At 45.2% G+C, this 16,252-nt stretch overlaps 1 protein-coding gene across 3 annotated transcripts in view; it reads left to right on the top strand.

Moving 5' to 3' along the window:
• The window catches only part of LOC111252574 (uncharacterized), a 65,105-nt gene that overhangs the window by 406 nt on the left and 48,447 nt on the right, over positions 1–16,252 (top strand). The window contains exon 1 of one of the 3 annotated variants that reach the window (XM_022810724.2): positions 1–3,601. This exon is cut by the window's left edge and continues 406 nt beyond it. In XM_022810724.2, the coding sequence (XP_022666459.1) occupies positions 3,337–3,601 (265 nt within the window). In that variant the 5' untranslated portion in view covers positions 1–3,336. The remainder of the gene's footprint in view (positions 3,602–16,252) is intronic. The other 2 variants (XM_022810725.2, XR_002674282.2) reach the window with 2 other exon arrangements.

The following is a 16,252-nucleotide window of genomic DNA, read 5'->3' as shown; positions in this document are numbered from 1 at the left end:
CAGTAGCCTCTAGCGGGTGTCGAACATTCTGTGTGCGCGTGTGCGTGTTCTTCCCTTCGTCCAAACGTCCGCTGGCACCAACCCTCAAAGCGACCGACCGACCGACCTCAACCAGCTCACCCTCCTTTCCCCGAACAAGCAACCGCCCCGCGCGCCAGTCAGCCGGCAGCGGCGGCGCTAGTCGCAGCAGCAGCAGCAGCAGAAGCTCCTTCTTCTCCTCTTTAGCCAGCCGCCCAGCTGCTGCTGCAGCTTCTACGCTGGCAGCAGCCGCAGCAGCGGCCGCCTCGAACCAACAGCGACTGCCCGCTGCTGCTGTCAATCCTAGCCGAACAGCCAAGCGAGCGAGCGAGCGACCCATCGACCGACAACGGGGAGGAGGAGGCAGGCAGGCTGCACGCAGCCAACGGACGCGCGGACGGACAGACGACCGAGCGACGGACATACCGACGACGAACTGAACGACTAGTAGCAGCAGCAGCAGCAGCAGCAGCAGCAGCAGCAGCTTACACAGTCTATCCTACCCCACTTTGGCCAGCAAACAACGCTCGATTCAACGCACAGTTGTAGTAGTACCTAAAACGCAAGTGCTACTCTCCGGCTAGCAGCATTGAGTTACGCGGACGCACTGGCTGCTGCTGCTGCTGACGACGACGACCGCGGCCAGCGGCAGGCAGCGATGTGTTGTTGTTGTAGCATCTTCTATTGGAGAGGAATTGGTCGCCAGCACCAGAGGCTGTACGGCAACGCCAGCAACCGCAAGCGGAATTACAGCTGAAGCGGAGCTGCAGTCACTGGCAGCCGCAGCAGCGTCAGCGGCAGTTCTAGTGGTGGTTGGTAGTGTAGTAGTGCAGGCTGTCGTGAGCCGGTCGTAGCATTAGCTGCCGTTCTTGCAAGGAAAAGCGCATTGTTCTGCCAAGCCTCCGGCAGGTGCAGTGGCGGCCATAGAACTAGCCCGCCCAGCCGCCCAGCTGCACTCTGGCGTGGTGCACGCTGTGCTGATTGGCGGCGATCATCACCATAGTTGTCGTCGTTGTTGTCGTCGTCGTCGCAGCTGCCGTCGTCGTCGTCGTCGTTATTGCCGCGCTATTCTTCTTCCAATAAAGCAGCGGTGTGGAATACTGCTTTTGGGCGCTGGGCGCGCCGTGTATTTGGGCAGCCAACAAACAGGCGCAGACACTACCAGCGGACGTACGACGGACGACGAGCAATGGGTCAATCGGCCATCGACTCGAATCGCTGTGCATATCGGCTGTACTCTGCCTACGCTATTGTGGCCGATTCGCGAAGCTAGGCAAACCTAGCCCAAAACAAGTAGGCCCCTGGAAAGTGCCTACAAAGATCGTCAGGTGCAATTCACAGTCGACACCACCAAAGCGTTTCTGGATCACCACCAAACGATCCGACGTCCTTTGTCCACTAGAAGTATTGCAAACCTTCCGGAACAAGTTGGTCGTGATAATCCGAATCGGATTTGAGTAGAGCCTAGTCTATACTTGTTGGATAGATGCGCGGATGGCAGCTTGATACACCACCCTTACCAATACTAGCTCAAATTGTTCAGACGTCTTAAGTAAACGTCGCGTGATAGGCAAAAGTGTGATCGTGAGGTGCTTCATTTTAAGGATAGCGTATGCCGCATCGTGTCGTTTGTGTCGTGTGTCGAGTTGTGAGCGGAAATCATACGGAGACTCATCTACACTCAATAAAAATAACTGGGAATGCACGGAGATTTTAAGCTTCCCTTAATCATATAACCGAGAAGAGGCGCCAGGCTACGCAAAAAGAGAAAGGAACGCTTGGAAACTTTGACGACAACACCGCCCTGAAGTAGATTGAAGTCTCGTAGGCCGGTAGGAGGCACAACATTTTCAAAGGCTCTGAATGAAATTTCGGGAGACTTCGACCAGCGCCTAGCAGCGTACAGGCAAATGCGGAAAGCACAGCATGGCTTCCTGTTTGCTGCAAGCCAGCACCCGCCGCCAACCAGGCGAGTAGGAAAGCTTGAAGCGAACTCCCGTCCCGCATAAGCTGGTTACGTCTTATAGAGGTAACTCAAAAAACCACTCCAGGGTCATTTAATAACGATTTTTAGCGGATCAATCAGAAAGAACTTAGGAAAGCAATCGAAATAGCAGGCTAACACGATGATGTCTGAAACAACAGTGACATCAAACGTGCTAATGTAAATTTAGATCGTAAAGGAAATCGTCTCGACGACTACAACACGATATCGTCTATAGAGTTTTCCATATAGTTCGACCGAATTCGGCAAAAGTAAGAACTTTAAGAGTCAGTATCGACGCTACAGTCCGGTTGTTGAAGAGTGGGTGTAGATATTTTCGCCATCACCTAAATGTGACACTGCTCGTTTGTCGAGAGCGCTGTCAGAGTACGGCGGTAGCCAATGCCAGTGTAAATGCGAGTACCATAGCAAACCTCATGCTGAAGACGGAGCCGCGTACGAGAAGTGCCGAAGGGGCCGTTAGTTGCAATTACTCGACTGCACTGACAAAGATCGCTTGGTCTCAAGCATCGTTATCTTAGCGGACGGGCTTTTTGAGCCAGGTTAAATTTACTCTGCTCAGCTTTATCTGCCAAGACAAGTGGAATGGAATAGCTTAAGAAGATCTCCTTTAGAAAGCGTAGAGTTCAATAGAGAAAATTAAGTGTTTGTAGATGATGATGATGATGATGATGATAATGATGATGATGATGAGGGTCTAAACGGTTGAAAAACGGACGGAGATGGTTTTTGACGTTTTCGTTGTGTGAGGACATATTAAAGTCTCGCTTATTGATGCCAAGCGAGTGGATTCTGATTCATTGTTGTTAGCAATAATGGTGATGGTGTATATATTTGTGCTTCGTAAGTCTGTTGCAAGCTTGAAGAAGAGTTTGGTTTCAAAGTAAGGCAGGCTGAATTTAAGCCGTGATTAGTCGGTGGCGGGAACACGAAGAACACGAACTTTCGCTAACTAAGGAACATTCTAATTCGGCTGGTTGAGCAGGAGCAGAATCCAGGTCCGACCACAGCCCCAGCGGTCTGAAGGTTGAAGGCCTACAGCGTTATAGAGAAAGCCTGTAGGTTTACGGAACTACGAGCAGGATTAGCGCAGGCTCGTCGTTCTGATTATTACTACTATTATTACTAGTATTAGTGCTAGTTGGTGCAGTCGCAATTGTGTTGTTCTTGGCCACTGGCAGACGGTCGTCATTACTAGTCTGTGTTGTGTGAATAGTGGTAAATCTGATTCAGTTTAATTGTGGTCAGTTCTATTTAGTGCAGTGAGTGAGCTAGCGACCGAGCTGGATCGCTGCTCCAACCAGCTCGGCCCAATGATGAACTATCCGGTGTCCGAGATCAAATACGATAATGACTACAGCCCTGGGCCAACAGTACCCGGCGCGGCAATGGCCGGCATGCCCAGCGTGCCTGGCGGGCTCGCCTGCCACGCTGCCGCTATTGGTCACGGCGGCCCGTACGAATATTACAGCCAGGGTTACTACCCACAAGTGTACGACGTTAAATACGACGTGGCCTACCCTACACCACCGGGACACAATGGAAGCCCTATGCCGCCGTACTGGACTAGCGGGCTTGGTAAGACAGGCAGCCTTATCTATTAACCACACGCATAAAACATACAATACAAGTGCATATATTTCGTCCGCAGTGGTCCACATCGCAGATTGACAATAACAGCTGCGCGGAACCGCATTAAATCTAGAGGTTTTCTAAAGCGAATGTTTTTATTTAGAAGATATTACTAGATAGCTTTCGGTTGAATTTCTATTTACTGTACGCAACTCGATCTGCTCCGAACGCAGATCTAGTATAAAGTCTCCTTGGGCTCTGGGTTTGGACGAATTCTAATCTGATGCAGTGACTATCTGAGTGAGCCTTTTCATATGAGCACTTGTCTTGTAACGTTCGAGTTGTTCGGTCGAAACTAAAGCTCAAATCATGGCCACCAGATTCACTATTTGCGTTACAATTAATCTGTGGTGTGCTCTTACTTCTGAACAGGCCTGAATTCCAAACACACCGTGTATCGCGGCAATTTTTCCTTAGCCTATACACTGACAGCTTTCTACAAAAGTTGTACGAGAATTCAGGCCTTGGATTGGTTTTCAGCACATGTATTAAGCTTTTGGGTATGTGGATTATGTTGATACTATTAAAAAGGTCCACGAGACAGTGAAAAGCTTAAAAAGAAACGTTTCAACAGCTAGAATTATGCTTATTTGCCATTTTATCTTCGAGATGGCCAGAAAAACTCAATCTCATATTGTTTCTTATCAAATACAACCTTTTTTCACACAATTGATTGAAACCTTATCATTGATGCAGATATTAGCGCCTACACCTGGCGTATGTAATGGTCGTAAGCTATCTGGTAAATTAAGTCATTTTTTTTAGAGTTTCTATTTGCTCCCGAAACTGTTATAAAATAGTAAAAATGAATGAAACGAAGCTTTGTGCTTACACTGCGAACTCAAGAATTGGGTCCCAGGTTCAATATCGGCAGAGAAAATTAAGATATATTTAAAGAGAGGCTTAATGCTGATTGTAGAAGATTGCTGAGAAGGGCAATTATGGTCAGAGACAACTGGCAGGACAAAGCTGGCTTTTATTCTCTCTATTTAGTCGAATGCATTGGCTTAATGGGAGTGCGCGAACTGGCCTTGTGCAATCTTCTACGTAAATCATTGAAATCGTCTTATGATAATACGAGGCGAGTTATAAGCGTTTAGTTTTCTCACTTATATATGCTTTTTCAAATGAAAATGTCTACTGAAATATCCGCATACAATTTCGCGTTTTTATGTCGGTAGGATGACCAAACCTAAGCACGCACTGACTGATGCTGATGCCTTCTATTTTCAATTATCAAAAAATGACTTGCCATTGCGCAGGTTTCTTGAGATCACAAGATAAGAAAGCTGGGTCATATGAATGCACGGTAACCTATAGAGTCGGGACATCGGCGCTAAGTAGACATCAATCATGATTTCTCAGATTTATTACTCTGGAGATACCTCTGAATAGGTCGAGCATTTATACTTACTACAACTTTCGTCTTCGAAGTAGCTATAAAAAAAAAAAAACACTCTGGTAAAAATCTAATTTTTTATTCGCTCAAAACTATCTGAATGCTTCTTTGGCAGTAACGTCGAACAAAGTCCAGTAAACTATACTGCACGTACGTTTGACGTTCCGTTTTTTTTGACCAACTGAAAATGTAGGTTGTCTTAATACGCTAAGGCAAAATGTTTGTTCATTGATAAATACAAATCGCGTACCCTAAATTTTTCCTATTATATCTACTATATAACTATTTATCCTTACACCACCTGCCGCAGTCTTGGCTGTCGCTTCCTGTGGCAATTAGCTTGGCGGCAGCCTTGCCGCCCGCCACCGTAGCCGCCATGATTAATTATCACCGCATTACATGTGTCTTATCAGCATACTATGTCCCAAGTTGAGTTCTGTCTGCCAGTGGTGGTGTGCATGCCCAATGATTAGTATATATATAGTGGGAATAAAAGCGAAATCTATTTTTATGTACATATCTGTTCACGGGTTCAGCTAAAATAGCAAACTAGGCGTGTATGACAATGATGGGTAGGTGAAAGTTAAGCTCGCATGCTAGCATCCTTATAATATCGTCACCATGTTGGTAAAGAGCCACTATTATATCCATTTTTTTCTTGCCTTTTCATGCGTTTTCCTCCCGTTGACATTTCTAACTTTGTCCCCACGCCGGCGTCTTACCACAGCCAACCGGTCCGTCAACAAACGGCCTTTCATATTCACAGATATACACAGAATCATCATACATTCACACAATAAAACATAATCGCCATAATATAACATAGTAATAACACTCAGAATCGAATCAAGATAAGATAACAGTGCCAGCAAACGATAAAAGATAGACGGCGGCACCACCTGCTGCTACCACCCGTCATGAACCGCGCATTATGTAGAAACATGTATACCAGTTATCGTAGCAGACCGAGTAAACTTCGCTAGGTGTAGTAATACCTAACAACAATAACGACGATCCAACACTGCCTGTTTCTCTGCCGGTCCATCCGTAGCAGTACACAAGCCCCTAGTCGTATTAGTACCGTAGATTTTTATGGCTGTACAGTAGAAGATATTGTCGCAGTACGTAGTTGTGGGCAGGACAAACTCTGAGGAGAACAGGCGTTGGTACGCGCCGGACCTATACGAGCCGTCACCCAGCTCAAAGCAGATCGGCGCCGATTCGGCCGCCGATAATGATGATGGATGGCAATCACTACAAAAGGTAGCGCTATCGACGAGGCGGTGGCAAACAACTATCTTCATAACAATAACAATCATGAACAGCGGTAACAACGCCACCACTCTACAACAACAGGGGCAGCAGAGAAGCATGTAGTCGACTGGAACCGCAGACTCAATCTGTGGCGACAGTCAAGAATCATCCCTGTTGAAACTAGAAGCGTTCCGGAGGTTAATTTGCGACAAAATCAAGAAAACGAATTATATGAATTAGGTTTTCTTGGTGTTGTTAGGCGACGGACGTAGCAAGATTGAATGTTTTAATTTTGGAAGTAAAAAATCAAACAAAACTCGCTAGAAATATACGGAAATGATTGAATCAAAGCGTACCGAGCCTTCGTGAGTGGCAGTTTTTTCCCACTTCAGACTCAGTGCCTAAGTCGTTACGTACCAGATGTGGGTCCTGCAATGGGCCAAAGAAAAGTAAATTCCCACTGGCTAGTCACATATGCATAGCAGCAAATCGAGCGTTATCGATAGCGAGCAGTGTTGATAGAGACATTATCTATTGTTACGTTCCTTCCCGTCGATTTGTTTCACTATTGCTGGCTCGTGTACCGCGTGCGTGGATCGCTGCTGATTGCTTCTGTTTCCTAAGTGGCCCACATGTAAATTTCTGTGTAGTAACCAGCCGGTCATTTATCATGCGTCCACCTCTTCCATTAGCTTTCTCTCTTTTTTTTCTCGGCTAATTCTAAGTCGCTTTTTATCTTACCACGCTGTAAAATTTACACGAGGGCATTTACAATTCTCCGATGAAACATTGTAGTCGGTCGGACCCCTCTTCTTTGTTGGCTAACTATTCCGTCACATTAGTGTACGGTGATTTATCGTTTCTTATTTATGCAGTTACCATTCATAATGATGGTAATATAATAACGGCGGCAGAGTTCGATGGTGAGAGTTATCAGGGCGATGTTGACTGTCTAGTTGTTGAGGATGGTGGTGATGAGTATTTTCATAGAGCGCGCATAGAAGGTGGTCATTGAAGCTAGGATAGACGGACGACTTATCCAGAACGACTCTTCCTTTTAGGTGGTCAGATGCATAGAAACGTGCTAATAGCGAAGAACTATCTTCTTATTTGCGAACGTATTTTCACTGATAATAAGAAACACACTACGAATTCCCACTAACGCTGGACAAAAACAAGATGTATGTTAGATATGAATGGAAATTCAATAGAAAAGGAGCAACGAAGGGTGGTGTTGAAGCTATTTTTCTTTGCATCTAGCAATTATACAAAGTGAATTTGTAGTAGACGTCTGGATGTAATTTCTTTTAACAGATTTTTCTAGGTTAAAGTATAATTAAATTACACAAATAAGGATTTTTAAACCCGCAATTAATCCTCAACCTCTATCTCTCATATAACCCCGGATCTAAACCGTAAGATATTACCGCGGAGGTCATCCAAGAGGGGTCCGTGGAATAACTGGCGTTTCAGCGCCCTGCCGAAACCCGCGGAGAGCATGCTCACATTGCGAACAATTCTGAAGTATAATAAATACTATGTGCCGTATATTTTTCCATCACTTGTTGGCTATCCGGTCCCTTTCATCAATGAGATGTGGATCCCCGATGTCTGTACTTTATATGGACAAAGAGATATGCCACTGCCATGTAAGTGTTGTTCTACGCGTCATCGTCGGCACTCCTTGCATACGATTGCAGGCCGCCGTTACTTCGTATTAAGAAGGATAAGAAAGCAAAGGAAATCTTTGTGCGAAAAATTCCTTTGGCCCCCAACATAAATTAAAACGCCGCCAACATTATGTAGACGCAATGCATCGAGCGTGCTACCGACTCAGTCATCGGCAAAAAACATTTGTCGTCAAATACCTATATTTACTATTATTAATCCCTAAGAGCAAGGCCTCAGCCGTCACTTCCTAAAGTAGGTTTATGAATAAATTAAAGCTCAAAGCGCCATTATTGTTGCACATGATAGGCAGAAATGCTCTCTCGCCGCACCTTGTGATAATCCCTTTGCAATAATTTCGATCTCTAAGAGTGCTTAATGTCTACCTGGGCAGAAAGAGGGTTAATTCTTGATGAAGTCTTTCCAAGAAACTCCGGTTTCGGCAGTTATGGCAGGGCTCTTTACCTGTAGATTGGCTGACGGGATCGCTAATGGTGATTGACAAGGGTCTCCCTTTCATCAATTAGCTCCCAGGACGCCCAGTACATGGACGCACTGCCTGTAATAGATGTGAGCCGCCATTTCTATAAATGAGATGGACATATTATCGTGCGCTATAGCTAGTCGTGATTTGGGAGGGAATTCGAACAAAACTCTACACACGATCGCAAATGCGACACTGTTTACATTTAGAGAGTTACGAATTATTTTTTACTATGGTGTTTAAAGGTAGAAAAAAGGAATTCCCATATCTAAAACTACCGGCCATTAGATCTTATTTAAAAAAAAAAAAACTATCCATAGCTTATTTTAACTAGGCCTCATGTGCATACATGTTACCCCTATGTCTGACCAACAAAGACATATCTATTTTTATGATATTTATAATTGTGTTGTCCGATTATTATTATATCTAAGTATTGGCTGAAAATGAAAATTACGACTGTGTCAGGATAGTTCTCGATCACTTTCTTTGCATTCGGTAGTCCTCTATTCTACATTTATTCAGGCGATTTGTTGGGTACAACGAGGTACGCCAGCGTGCAGCGGTGGATATATATGTCTTTTCTATTGCAATTCCTGCTCTTTTTTCCTTCTCTAAAACTTGATTGCTTTAGAGTAAGTATTCTAATTCTGTGGGGATGACCATATGATAGGTGATTATTGCAGACATGTCGGAAATCGCGAGAAGTGCCGATACACTAGCATGCAAAAGAAAATGTGAAGTCTCAGTAAAAATGGTCAGAGAGAAAATAAGACGCTGAAGTTTTTCTAGATTCCTTTAAAAAACTTCCAAACGTTAAATTGCCGCGAAAAGTACTACCTACAGTAATTTGTAAAACTTGATAAAGCAAGGCCATCCTAAGTTACCTAGATTAGCCTTCAACAAATATCATTTAGTAAGGATCACGTACATACAATACGTACGGATATACGCATACTACTTACAAGTACGTATTGTGCTTGAAGTAAATCGCCGCTTTTGTGGAAATTTTTTCCATCTGTTTTTATATCTAACATCCACAGATGTCTAAATAATACAGCTTTCTACCAATATATATACATATATACAGGTAGCGTAATTTCATTTATCATATATTATGCAATGGCTATGTATGCACGGGATCAGCAGAGTATAATATATTAAAGTTAAAGAGTTAGTTAGGCAACCCATTTCTGTGCTAATAAAAACCGAGAAAATCAAAAATAGGAGGCGACATTAGTCAATATAGTTAAAAGCATATTCATAATTCATAAAAAAACTTCGCCGTTTGAACAGTTATCTTGGTGGGCCAGCTAGGGCTTCACAATTGCTTGATGATGTCAAGCTTCTCCATATACCGATAAAAACTATTCATGTACACAGATACCACTAAAGCAGTATGTCTTTGTTAACTAGGATTAATTGTTAGATAACATTGTGGGTGACGTGTTTGCCCCCTAATCTTAGGAACACCCTGTGGTCTAGGTTCAAACTCGGGCATAGACATACCTAATTTCATACTGGTAGCCAGCTCTCTTATGACGTGCTTAACGGCGATACCGGACGTAATACTCAAGACGCAGAGGATTGGGATGCTTCTCAAACGAATATAAGTAGGCATAGGGACAGTGTCTTAATCCGTGTGTAATGTTCAGTAACGATTTTTCCACAAGTCGTATCCCAAAGCCACCATGTGCTGGTGACTAACTTATTGCCAACCGCGACAGAGTCCTAACAGATCCAGTTGAATATTTGGGTACGTTCGAGCACATGTTAGATCTAGCTTGTGCAACCCAGTGACGGTATCCAAATAAAGAACTGATCATAGAAGAGCAGTTGCACGGGCTTCTTCTCGTAGCAGTGCTTCTCAAGTCCTCCAGACGTGCTAAGACTAAAATTGCTATGATTATGACTGTGGCCGTGGCTACCCTATGACATTTGTACATCTTTCTTTATTTTCAAAATAATTGTGATATTTAAAATTATTTACTTTGGTTCACAACTTTCTACCAATCGAGAAGCATAACTCGGCAACAAGACATCTTCCTTATCCTTTTTTTTTTTTTTTTTTTTTTATCTGTCCTCAATTCTACTCTTTTTTCGTCCTGAAGTATGGTCGCGCCAGCTTGTTCGGCTGCCAGCCTAACTGTCAGTCTGTCTTGCACTATTGTTTCCTCCTTCTTATGCTGAGCACACCGAATACTAAGCCAGCCATTGCCTCGAGATCGAACCACCGCTCTCCCCGTTGTCAAGCGATTGTTTGTTGCAGCAAGAGTTCTAGCGGCAACCACCGTCGCCGCAACAGCGGCCGCTAAGCAGACAGGCAGCCAGCCAGTCAGCCGGGCTGAGTAGTGGATGCATGCAGACGGCCAGGCCAGCAGTAACTGAACAAAGCAGCACTGGAGAAGCGAATCAAAAGGAAAGCTCACCGCCGCCGTTGCTGGAGCGCTGCCGTCGACGACGACCATATAGAAAGGCGGATGGGGAAAGGGGGACCATAATTAATGAACATGATCGTTCATCTTCGTCAGGCCTTCGTGGCTGCAAAGAGGCGAAAACGCGATTTTGTCCCGGGAGTAGAAATGAGAAAGGTTACCAACCCAGCACCCCCTGCCAGCCAGAAGCAGTTATGAACCCGTCTAATCTCAGGAGATTTCGTTGGCTATTTTCTTTATTTCGTCGCCACCGGCGTCTTCTCGTGGCCATAAGCGGTGGCAACGCGAAACTGCTGCATCCACTGTTTTCGTCATCGTCGTTCCATTGGTGATGCTTTTCGCCTTCTGTAATGTGAGTTAGTGTTCGCTTTTGTTTTTGTCGTTTTCAGCTGATTCTTTTGCCGACTAGCCATCGCAATTGCTGATGTCAGTACGCAAGTTCGTCGCAGAATATTACTATCGTCGGAATTTGCCGCCGGTCGGTGGGCACCGACCGTCGGAGTCCGAACGTTGTTACATTGGTGATCCAGACGAAGAACAGCAACAGCCAGTAGCACGAGTGGAAAACGAGAGAACGAGCTGCATCATCTAAAATGCAGATTCACGATGCAATAAACGATTCAGTGGGGCTTTGTTGCTCCGTATAAATGCATCCGGTCGGCAAATCAGCTATAAGATATGGAAGTTTCTTCGACCAAGACGACAATGGTAATGACGGCAGTCCTTGTTTACTCCTGTTGGCGTACGCGCACTGCAGTAGAGTGAGTATATGTTGTGTATTACAGAGATAGAAGGTAAATGGTGAGTCGAACTTCGGTGCCAAATGGCTGATTTCTTTCCACGCTTGTCTCAAACGCCTCTCTTACGCGTCCTTAGGCTGCTTAGCTGAATAGCCGACGAAAGGCTAAAATTTTGCCTTGATCAGTGTTCCGTAGTTAGTGATCTTATTCGGAGCTAAACTATAATTCCAAGGTGTTAGTTTCGCTTAGCGTAATGACCTCAAAGTGGACCTAGGAGTAAAAATCCAGCACAATAAATAGTTATTGTCCAGGCTTATCCCGCTAACGCAGCGTATACATTATTGATATAAAAATTTACCACTACGATAGGCATTTTCTTCTGGTTGAAGCTAAGCAGCTCAGGCGTGCGGTTTACTCCACTGAAAGGCGTGAGGGGACCAGTGGCGCGGGAAAACTGGATGAGACACGCCTTTATTATTATCGGTTTAAATAATAAAGTCGGCTATTCTATTTCGAAATAACTGGACCAGTATCAGTGCGACCCATGTATTGACCCTTCAATCAAGATGTCTTCCCTGGAATCGGAAGCGTCAAAGAGGAAAAAAATACAATTCACGTTCTATACACCTGATGGAGTAAAGACGCGTTAAATTATAGTAATGTTTATGATAATTTAGTTTCCACGAAACAAATGAAGATCCACTTGAAAGTCTTTATATCCACCTACATAGGGGCGTTTCACGTTTAGTAGTAGCTGCGCACTCCTTGCTAAGAGGTAATTTTATGAGCTGAGAGACATAAGTGTATTATGTGTTTGGTCTGGAACATAGACATGCATCGCATGCGTCATAAATCAGAGCAAAGCAGCATTATATGTACGTGTTATATGATCGATCGCAAAACCGAAATTCCATTCGCGGCGCGCTGTGACGTCGAACAGGCTCTTTGCCATCCGGAACGTTTGTACATGCTACCTGCGCTAACTGGAGCCGGGCAAATGCGAAGCCTTAGTGGGCAAATCAACTAGTTAGGCTCAAACTGTGCCAAAAGCCAAAGTCGGAGTTCTACAACCTCGCGGCGGAGTGTGGCTACTTGTGCGGTTAACGACGCCACCCTTTCGTGGTTTTTCACCACAGCTCCAGTTCTCTGCCATCCCACAAACCCCGCCGCGTCCGTACTGGTCACTTTGAAATTTCAACCGCAGCACCACGGCACAAGGAAGCATCCGACCGCATCAAATAGCTCATCAAATAGATAGTATCCCACTAGCCCGAACTGACCAGTTCGGTCGCGCTGTATTTCTACTCCCGATGCCTTTGCAGGTTGGGACTACAGCTTTTAGAGCAATATTCATTTCTATTCTTCGTCAGTCTGTTTCGTGTGCCTTGTGTATACGTAGCGTATACAACCGGTACACGACAGCGACGACCACGTCGCAAGAGCTTTTGCTAGGGAAGTTGATACCTTTGTTCGATCTCTGACCTTCTGCATGTGTTTATGCGTGTTTGTGTGTGTGTCCCCGTGTGTCATGCTCAGTACGGAGTAGTTGCCTGGCTACAGGTAGCGCACAGCTAGATCTGCTGTTGTCTGTTCACCGCACAATATCGTCTCAGTTTCGTGTCCTCGACCGAAAGCTCGTCATCGAGAACAAAGAATTAATGCTCGCCTTTTGCGCTCTCTCTCAGCATCTTTCTGTATCTTACTCCTGAAATCGCATTGGTTTAACGAGTTGGCCGTAGACTCCGATCTTCTGATGTTCGACGCACGCGCTATTTCCACTAGTACTTATAGAAGTTCTACCACAACTGTTATATGCGATTACGAGTGACTTCTGCTTCTACTAGGAAGCTTGACCCTCAGATAGCCACTCACTCCTCAGTCACTCGTTCGATCTGTAAGGTTCTTACGCAGATCTCTCCTCTCAAGATGAAAAAAGTGCGGAGATAGGATAAGCCGTACCTGAAACGGCCGTCGACGGAGTAGATCCCGAACTCGTCAGTTCGACCGATCGGGAATGCGTTTGATGCATCAATATTCGATGCGTTTATCAGTAAAAATATAATATTACAATGGACTTGTACAAGGGAAACCCACAGAGATATGGCGAGAAGAATCGCTTAGACAAGTATTGTTTAAGCATCAAAAAGGGTACGATAAACATCGAATTGCGAGTAGAATATAGAAAATATTATCCAAAAATAAGGAAATATCGTTAATAAGACCCGTTAGCTAGACAGCGCATTGGCTTGTACAGTGCTTTCGTCGATAGTCATTATATAATTAATTATAAACATAAGCGGAACAAAGGCGTACTTATTTCACCGAATAATTTCATTGTCTTTGTCCGAAACAATTAAGTGTCCTTAACAATTTCTGTGACAATCGTTGGTCATTTCAGTCACTAACTAATAATGTATCTCGTAATGAACTATAGACTCTGCGACTGCTGCTTTTTCAATTCAAAGTAAAAAGGCGTCTTGCCGCAATATAAAACGCAACCTCAACGGTAACCGCACCATTTCACGGCCTTCGTTTGCCGAAACAAAGCCGCCGACCCATGTCATGTGGGTTTCTAAACGATTTCTTTATTTCGCCTATTATAGCATGAGACGAGATCCTCTTAACCCTTTGCGCTTTCGTGCGCACCCCATGAGGTTTTGGGTATGGCGAGGCCTTTCTTTAAACCGCGAAATTGGCTCACCAACATGATACTATCAGAACTAACTACGAAATGAGTGTGGTTGGTTGCACCTCGCTAAAAATAGTGCGACTTCACCCACTAGCTTGGCCCACCCATCCTGAATGATATTCAGCGATGACGATGCGGAGAGTGGGTTGAAGGCCGAAGCGGAGATCCACCAGAAGACCGATCGCTCTGAAGCCTCTTCGAAACGGCATCATCTCGGTAGTCAGTCAGTCAGTCAGTCTGTCAGACATGCAGGTTTATCGGCAATGGCCTGCTGCTTACTTGTCTTCTGTTCTGCACTGTTACGACTTCTGATCTCTTTCTTAGCCATTGGTCCATGCTGTGCGTCGGTTCGGCTATCTATTTCCTTCCACCAACAAGAGATACTGGCGCTTTATGTTTATGTGTCTACGCAACGTGCCCCCGTACAAACATCGTGTGTAGTTGGGAGAAACTCACGCTTCGTTCGTTCGCTGCTGGCTGATTCGTTGATCTTATTCACTTCGTAGGTTCAATCAGCTCCTCTTCAATCAAACGCCTGTCATTCGGGTGATGGAGTGGGGAGCCATCAGCGGGAGGCAGGCCAGGCTCTAAAATCGCACCCAGCCAAGAAGCAGAACCGGTAGCTAGTCGCTACACAATCGTTGATATACGAACGCGCGCACTGAAACACATACACTCGAAAAGCTCATTCATATAATACGGCGAATCCGCTGCGAGCCGCGGCACCACTTTACGCTCGTGTCTCGTTGCTGTAATGGTTGGTCAGTGCCTGCGCCTGCTGCTACTGACTGTATAGTGCTGCCGGAATCTCTCACTAGATCCCTACCTAGCTAGGCTCAAGGCGGGCGCTAGTGGCAGCGACGGTGGCCCTGCCATGCGAGAAGGACCGGCGCTCAGGTAGCGTACGTATGATGAATGGAGCCCGGAGTCGAGTAATCGATGATGGATCAAGTTGATGCACACCGCCAACTCGCCTTGTGACAACTCTGCTGAGTGAAGTCCCTCCCTCCCTCCCTTGTTCACATGCTCTCGTTATCATCATCATCGTCGTCGTCATCATCACCACCACCACCATCGGCATCATCCCAGTGATCCCGGGGCGTTGAGCTCTTCCCATTGGGGGCCCCGTCAAATCTTGAGCACGTGATCCGATTGCCTCTCTGCCTTAGCATAGCCCGCCGTTCTTGTCTGTCTGATTGGCTGACTACACGAGATCACGTCGCGCCGATCGGTCGTGGCTGCAGATTGATACAAAAACGGAGTTGGTGGAGGTGACTCAATTTTAGGTTTTCTGATCATAATTATCACATAATGTGCGAACAAAGAGAGTAGCTGACCGAGAACCTTGTACATTTGTCTATCGTAGAAACTGAAATACATATAGAAATTCTGCTGGCAAAGCGTCCAAAGTGAAAATCTGCGACAAGGCCTGCATAAGTACGAATTTAGTCAGCTTCAACGCCAGCCATTTGCTCGCTGTTGTCGAGTCCGCCACAATGGCGCGACGACCGTAGCGGCAGCAGCCACAACAGCTGATAATAGTGTTATCTAAAGCGAAACGGGAGGGGAAGAAGTTCATTAACACAAGATCGCGCTTGTCGCCAGGTTTACCCTAATTACCCGGTCGTGGACATGGTATTTTTATCATAAATTCGCTAATACGTATGCAGCTGTGTCGTATGTATATAATTTTGTCTCCAATTATTGGATTACTGCCGTGAATTTTGCCCCATGAATGCCTCTTCGGCCCAGATTCGCATATTATTATTGTATTAAACGCAACGTATTTTTCCGTCGCGCATTTAGAGTGTGGGAATAGTGCATAAATATGTAATAAAACGCTTATAACAGACACACAAGAAAAACAGTTTTCTAGGTCTTGCCTCGATCTGCTGTTGTGTAAACTGTTATAGACATCAGATGAAACC

Source organism: Varroa destructor, unplaced genomic scaffold (assembly GCF_002443255.2).
Source record: "Varroa destructor unplaced genomic scaffold, Vdes_3.0 BEIS01000006.1, whole genome shotgun sequence".
Classification (NCBI taxonomy): domain Eukaryota; kingdom Metazoa; phylum Arthropoda; class Arachnida; order Mesostigmata; family Varroidae; genus Varroa; species Varroa destructor.
Note: the sequence above shows the minus strand (reverse complement) of the source record. Positions and strands in the feature narration are given on the sequence as shown.